The 8179-nt window shown below is 46.5% G+C and overlaps 1 protein-coding gene across 1 annotated transcript; it reads left to right on the top strand.

The window, feature by feature from the left end:
• The first annotated feature begins 1023 nt into the window (after window positions 1-1023).
• Window positions 1024-6396, top strand: LOC129773642 (uncharacterized). Its single transcript, XM_055777284.1, has one exon. It carries the CDS (start codon window positions 1024-1026, stop codon window positions 6394-6396), a length of 5373 nt encoding a protein of 1790 aa, XP_055633259.1.
• The last annotated feature ends 1783 nt before the right edge of the window (window positions 6397-8179 follow it).

Genomic DNA, 8179 nt, shown 5'->3' with positions numbered 1-8179 from the left:
TGGTAATGTCGAGGACATAACCGGAGAGACGTAGGACTACACCAAGGGGTGTCCATTATTCGAATATCAAGGAGCACAGATCCTAGAATTACCAACTGTTCACGCACATCATATGCCGCGCGTGAATTCTATGTAATGCTCCTTCCGAGCACCCCCGTAAAAACTACTAAGCAAGCTTTGCTTTTTCCTGTTTTCTAGTATCCATAGAGATAATAAATTATTTTTATTCGGAAAAAGACAGCCAACCGCGTCGGTCGCTATAGAACATTGTAGCAAATAAATTAGTTCGAGAAAATTGCTTCGTTTTTGAGTGCGTGTACTGACGAAGGAAGAATCGAAATAGGTGAACCCAGACCCTCTGACCATCAAACCGAGACGGGTCCGAAAATTGGTGCCGTGACCAGGATTTTGCTGTAGGTCAAAGGGTTATCGGATACGCAATTTTTGGTCGTTTGTTCGTCGCTATTCTACATGCCAGCTATAGGGTAAAGGACCCTGCTGCATTTTTAAAATTGGAGCATAGAATATCAGCATACAAGGCCTATTGTACAGGCTCAAACGGTGAGTACCTGTCCAATAATTTATGCTGATTCTGTTGGATCTACCGGATCTTTCTTTCTCGGTACCTGCTGCGCACTTTTCTTTCTCGAAATTTCCAAATACGGCTTGAACTATTTCAACGCATGCTACTGCGATTTGGTGCTTGAGTTTTGAAAACTATCTCGCTTGAACGAATTGCCCGCGATCACGGGAGGCCTTGTTCATCGTTACGTCGTGAGCATTGGTCTTTTTTCACGAGTTACCCAATCGATGCCGACACACTTGCCTGGACAGCATTGGTCAAACAACGCTTCCGGATTATTGTTCCTGTATCAGAATTAAACAAAATACAAGGCCTATTTTCATAGGCTCGCAGGTGAGCCTCTTTCCAATCCTCATACTATTCTCCAGTGGGTGCTTGTTTGTGTTCCTTGTTTCGCAGCTGTCGTTTCATTTCGTCTGCTTTCCATCAACATCGTCATCATGGGGAAGAAGATGAAGGCAAACCTTCAACTCCGAGAGGCTGTTATTGGATTCGTATACCGGACCGAAAAGTTTGTTAAGAACTACGACGCTGACACCGACGTCCACCAACTGCAAGAACGGATAGCAAAACTGGATGAGAAGTGGAGCGAATTTGAAAGCGTCCAAGGTGACATTGAGGAATTGGAGGAGGATGAAAATAACATGGCGGCCCATGAGCAGTTTCGAGCGGATTTCGAGGAGCTGTTTTTTAAGGTAAAGGCAGGGTTGAGGTCCAAGTTACCATTCTCTCCACCCTCTCCCACCGCTACTTCTTCCATTAGAGATAGGAATGTGGGTGCATGTACTGGCATTCGATTGCCCAAGATCAGCTTGCCAGAGTTCAGTGGGGAATACGATAAATGGCTGCCATTCTTTGATACTTTCCGATCATTGATTCATGAAAACACGGATTTAAATCAGATCCAAAAATTTCATCATTTGCGAGCGTCTCTAAGGGGTGAAGCACTTAAGGTGGTGGATTCCTTCCAAATGAGCGAAGCTAGTTATGGGGTCGCCTGGTCTGCCTTGGTGAAACGTTATTCGAATAAATACCTTCAGAAGAAACGCCATGTAAACGCGATGTTGCAATACCCGAAAGTGAAGAAGAGGTCGGCAAATGGAATACACGAGTTAATTGAATGCTTCGATCGACATACGAAAATTCTCGATCAACTAGGAGAAATTACTACGGACTGGGGAGCGATGTTGATGCAGCTGTTGGTGTCGAAACTTGACGATGAGTCGCTGAAGGACTGGGAGGAGCGTGCGGTCAAGAAAGACGATCCTGTTTTCGCAGATGTTATGGAGTTTCTTGAAGGACAGACACGGATCCTGGATGCTGTAGCGGTCGATCGACGTTCGGAGAATCTGCCATCACATTTCTCCACCGCTAACTCCAGCTTCAAGAAATCGGGTTCCAAATTTTCTGTGCATGCAACCACGGACACTCCCTCGATGCAGTGTCTTCAATGCAACGGTCGACATTACCTCACAAGCTGTCCTGCATTTGGCCAGATGTCATTAGAGAAACGTTTCCAAGTAGTCAACTCTAAGAAGCTGTGCAGTAACTGTTTGAAACAAGGTCATCTGAATCGTGACTGCACTTCGCGTTTCCGTTGTCGCACTTGTAGCAAGAAACACCATTCTCTTCTCCACCCTGGAATAGACGCGGCGGCTTTCACTCCAACTGTTAATCCAACTACGCAGGTGCCGTCTTCGAATCGGCAACAAACAAGCCCTTCCACACATGTGGTTTCAACAGACGATTCTTTGCAAACGGTGCAGAGTTCAGTGGCCACAATTTTCGCTTCCAACGTCGCGACAGAACATCGAGAGTATCATGTCTTCCTTTCCACGGTACTGGTGTCGGTAAAGGACTGCAACGGGCGGTCACATCTGGCAAGGGCGCTTTTGGACAGTGGGTCACAGGCAAATCTTATCTCGGATCGTCTGTGTCAGATTCTCAAGTTACCTCGGAAAGGAGTTAGTGTGCCGATTTCTGGTATTGGTAGTTCTACTTTTCGAGTTTCACATTCCGTGTCGACGACGATTTCATCTCGAATAAGCGATTACTCAGTACCGATGGAATTCTTTGTAATGAAGAAAGTGACTGAGGACCAACCATCAGCGACTATCCCCATTGGAGACTGGAATCTTCCAACCGACATCGAGTTAGCTGATCCAGGGTTCAACAAACGTGGTGCGATTGACCTTCTTCTCGGATTGGAATATTTCTACGAGTTCCTCCTGCTCAATGGTGGCCGGGTTCAAATCCAGCGCATAGGCAACGGGCGTCCACTATTCGTCAACACAGTATTCGGGTGGGTTGCAGCAGGAAAGGTTAACTTAGGTCGAATGAATCCAGTTCCCGTTTGTCATGTGGCAGTTGACAACTCATTGGAGCAGAAGATCGAGCGATTCTGGACTATTGAGGAGATTCAGGACGTTCCGCGGCTAACACAAGAAGAAATCGATTGCGAAAATCATTATAAAGTCACGTTTTCGCGTGACACCGAAGGACGATATGTGGTTCGGCTCCCAAAACGATTGGGTTTCGAAAAGATGATCGGAGACTCAAGAGAAATGGCGGTACGGCGATTGATTCAGCTGGAGAGGCGTTTTAAGCGGGATGAAGATTTGCATAAGCGGTACAGTGACTCCATACGAGACTACTTGATCAACGGGCACATGTTATTGGTCGAAGATGTGGAGGAACGGTCTGAGCATCGGCTCGTGTGTTACTTGCCACATCATCCGGTCATCAAGGAGACCAGCACGACAACAAAGATTCGACCAGTGTTCGATGGATCAGCCAAGACAACCAGTAATTATTCCCTTAACAATGCACTGATGACGGGACCGGTTATTCAGGATCAACTAATTGATCTGATCTTACGTTTCCGCAAGCACAAGGTAGCGTTAGTCGCAGACATCGAAAAGATGTACCTACAGGTGAAGGTGCATTCGGACGACTGTCCACTCCAACGCATTCTCTGGCGGTTCTCTCCATCCGATCCGATAAAGACTTACGAGTTACAACGGGTAACATTTGGTTTGGCGCCCTCTTCTTTCCTCGCTACTCGATCACTCCAGCAGTTGGCGGAAGATGAAGGCGATGCGTTCCCACGAGCGAAAGCGGCGCTCGTCGACGATTTCTATATAGACGATTACATCGGAGGCGCTGATTCTGTGGAAGAAGCGGTATTACTGAGACAGGAACTTGAGCAGTTGTTACCAAAAGGTGGTTTTCGATTGCGCAAATGGAATTCCAGTACGGAAGGCGTGCTGGAAGGCGTATCTGCAGAAGATTTAGGAACGCAAACTACATTGGTGCTCGACAAGGAAGAGCAAGTGAAGGCGCTAGGTGTCATTTGGAAACCGGGGCCGGATGTACTTGGTATCGACGTCTCCACATCTAGCATAATCGGTTGCTGGACTAGGCGACAGGTGTATTCGGTCATTGCACGACTTTTCGACCCACTCGGACTCATTGGTCCAGTCATAACATGGGCCAAGGTTCGGATGCAGCAGCTCTGGGTGGCTACCCAAGATTGGGACGAGCCACTTTCACAGGAATTAACGGAACGGTGGGCTCAATTCTACGAACAACTTCCTCTCCTCTCTAATGTGAAGGTGAATCGTTTCGCCTTCTGCTCGCAGCCATACCTGGTGCAGTTTCACATCTTTTCAGATGCGTCGGAGGCGGCGTATGGGGCGTGTATTTATGCTCGAACGATTAGTCAAACGGGACTGATCAAGGTGGAGTTATTGTCATCAAAATCACGACCAGCACCGCTGAAAAGGGTCAGCATCGCAAGGTTGGAGCTCTGCGGGGCGTTGCTCGCAGCGAAACTCTACCAAAAAGTACGACATGCGCTAAAGATGGACGACACTGAAGCTTGGTTTTGGTCTGATTCGACGGTGGTCCTTTGCTGGTTGAGATCACCATCCTATGTCTGGCCGACGTACGTTGCGAACCGTGTCTCACAAATCCAGGAATGGACGAAAGGTCATCGATGGAATCACGTCAAGGGGACGGAGAATCCAGCCGATCTCGTGTCACGAGGAGTCACACCGAAGGACTTTGTCGATCTGCAAAACTGGTTCCACGGTCCTGCTTGGTTATCGTTGCTGGACCAACACTGGAATAATCCCAAACGGTATGAAGATCCACCGGAAGACCAATTAGAACGAAAACGGATCATTTTAACCGCTTTAACACATATGGAACCACATCCACTAATCGACCGTATCTCATCGTACTGGAAGTTGCTTCGAGTAACAGCTCTTTGTTTACGCTTCGCGCGGAAATGTCAACGTCGACACAACGAAATTCCTGACATCTCTCACATCAGTGTCGCAGAACTGCAAGTCGCAAAACAAGTTTTGGTTCGTCAGGTGCAGCAGGAAGCGTTCGCTACAGAGCTTAAGGAGCTATCCAATCATCGCGTCGTCCCAGTCCGTTCACCGCTGAAACTCCTCAACCCGTTTCTCGATCAGCAAGGCGTACTCCGTGTTGGTGGCCGGCTTGAAGCCGCGAACGAATCGTTTCCCGTAAGGCACCCCATCATCATCCCTAGCAAACACTCGTTCTCGCGTCTTGTCGCTGTTGCATACCATCAGGTCTCCCTTCACGCTGGCCCACGTATGACGCTCGCACAAGTCCGCCAGGAATATTGGCCCCTGAATGGCATGTCTCTAGCAAGCTATACTTACCGGAATTGCATTCGCTGTTTCCGAAGCAACCCTGTCCCTGCCACTCAACCTCCCGGACAGCTTCCTCGTTCTCGAACACTTCCCGCTCGACCTTTTGCCACTACTGGTGTAGATTTCTGTGGACCAATCTACCTCAAACCCGTTCACCGCAAAGCTGCAGCGCAGAAGGCCTACATCGCTGTTTTCGTCTGCTTCTGTACCAAAGCAGTTCACTTGGAGTTAGTGGGCGATTTGTCGACAGCTAAATTCATCGCCGCTCTTCGTCGTTTCGTTGGAAAACGAGGCGTTCCTGCCGAAATCCAATCGGACAACGGGCTCAATTTCAAAGGAGCTAGCAACGAACTCCGAGCGCTATACGATCTGCTCAATGATTCCTCAAGCGCAACCACCATTAGCAACGAAGCAGCTCAGATTGGAATCGTGTGGAAATTCATTCCACCGAAAGCTCCAAACTTCGGTGGTCTTTGGGAAGCCGCCGTCAAATCCGCTAAGTCTTCTCTGGTGAAACTTCTCGGACAACGTCGGCTGTCGTTCGAGGATATGACCACCGTTCTTGGTCAGGTTGAAGCGGTAATGAATTCTCGCCCTTTGACACCCCTTTCCGAGGACCCCGACGAATTGGATGTTCTGACCCCGGGTCATTTTCTCACCGGATCTTCGTTGTTGGCGATTCCAGATCCGGACTATACAGGCGTTCCAACCAATAGGCTCGAACACTACCAACAACTTCAACAGCTCATCCAGCAGCACTGGAAGCGTTGGCGAAGGGAGTACATCTCGCAACTCCATAACGTCAACCAGCGTGCCTTTCCACCGATCAAACTGAAGGTCGGACAGATGGTCGTCCTGAAGGAGGATGACAAAGCACCGTACTCTTGGCCCCTCGGCCGTATCACTGAAGTCCACCCTGGCCCGGACGGAGTGGTCAGAGTAGTGACTCTGAGGACATCGCAAGGGATATACAAACGGCCGGCGTCTCGTGTTTGCCTGTTGCCGTTTGAGAAGGACTCGAGAGGGCAACCATCAACCTCCTGCCTTCTGCAGTCAACCAGTGGAACCCCGAGGGACGTGACGTCCACTACTCACAACTATGAAGCACAAGGACATAACAAGTGATGAAGATAAAATAATTGTAATATAGATTTAGTAAATCCTCATGCGGATTTAGGTGGCCGGCATGTTCACGCACATCATATGCCGCGCGTGAATTCTATGTAATGCTCCTTCCGAGCACCCCCGTAAAAACTACTAAGCAAGCTTTGCTTTTTCCTGTTTTCTAGTATCCATAGAGATAATAAATTATTTTTATTCGGAAAAAGACAGCCAACCGCGTCGGTCGCTATAGAACATTGTAGCAAATAAATTAGTTCGAGAAAATTGCTTCGTTTTTGAGTGCGTGTACTGAAGAAGGAAGAATCGAAATAGGTGAACCCAGACCCTCTGACCATCAAACCGAGACGGGTCCGAAAACCAACTTTTCGTGCACAAAATTACAGAAAAAAAAATCAAAGGATAGAATATTTTACACGAAATTTTTTTATTTTTTCGTATTTTCACCTAAACACTCAAACGCGGTGCAAATGTTGTAGCGGTTATTGTTCAGCCGGTAACGAACACACACTTGATGGCAAGCACATCGTCATAGGTTATTTCCGTCTGGTATCGTGATATAACCAATACGTTAAAATTGCTCTAAATAATTACTTAGCAATCTTTGCTGACTCTCATAGATCAAATAAACTTGCTGATGCGCTTTTGTGTATGTAACAGGCTACCTGCCGAAAGTGCGGTACATTGGAGCTTTGAGAAAATATGTAATCCACCATTTTGTAGCGGCCGCCATCTTGGATTTACAAGATAATGAAATACGCTGTTTTCTAATGACTGCAGAGATAAAGCTGTGTTCCAAATTCCAGATCAATAGGCCAACAGGAAGGGGGTCAAGTTTCTATTAATGTGGTACAGCGCTATAGATTAACATGTTACATACAAACATATAAATATGTTACAGCTAAATAAAACCGTTTGAAAACTCCAACATCCTATCAAATCGAGCGCGATTGGAGTCTCCTCACCCGGCGTGACGCTTCCACTGCTTTAAACATATTTCAATAGGTTCTCCTGCTCCACATCCCATAAAAACTCCTGTCTCTCCCTCTTGCGGTAGGGTACAAACGTTTTCGCGTTCACAATTGTTTCTCGGTATCTTTCCTGCTTGGCGTCCGATGATAGAATGTGGCCAAGCACCACCATCGCTCACTTTATATAGCCTTATAGTTAACGTTGTAGCGACCGCCTTTATTATTTATAATCTTTTTTTCGTCCCCACCTTCATTGTTCATCAATTTGAACTTTATATGAGCTGAAAAACCGTAATGTATAGCATATAAACAATTGCTGAGGATATATCCTATTAATGTATGTGTTTGGAACCAAAATCCATTCATTAATTGAGGACGTATTGCCGTTCAAAAACTGAACACTTTTTCACACCGAAATATTGAAATGGGCCCCTATATTGAACGGTTAGACGTAGTCTTACGTCAAAATCTGTATCAAATTTTGTGTGACATACTGTTGATCGTGACATCTGGTGAACCTACCTTGGAGCGAAACAACGTTTATCGCTGTTCGAAAAAAATATAAGAGGTTGTGTCCAAGACACGACCGCATTGTTGACGTAGAACTACGCTGTTATTTTATTCAAGTCGCTTGTTTATAACTTCGGATATTATTTTATAATGCTGTGAATTTTAGAAATAACTGTTTAGTAGAAAGGTTTGATCGCCCTGAAATGGTATTTTAAATTGTAGAATCAGTTGTTGATAATTCATTGATGATTCATTATCGCCCTCGCAGAACAATACCCTAATCCTATCGTATGTCACAATTTGTTTCA

The sequence above is a fragment of the Toxorhynchites rutilus genome, chromosome 3 (genome assembly GCF_029784135.1).
Source record: "Toxorhynchites rutilus septentrionalis strain SRP chromosome 3, ASM2978413v1, whole genome shotgun sequence".
Lineage (NCBI taxonomy): Eukaryota > Metazoa > Arthropoda > Insecta > Diptera > Culicidae > Toxorhynchites > Toxorhynchites rutilus.
This window is presented reverse-complemented; position numbering and strand designations above follow the sequence as displayed.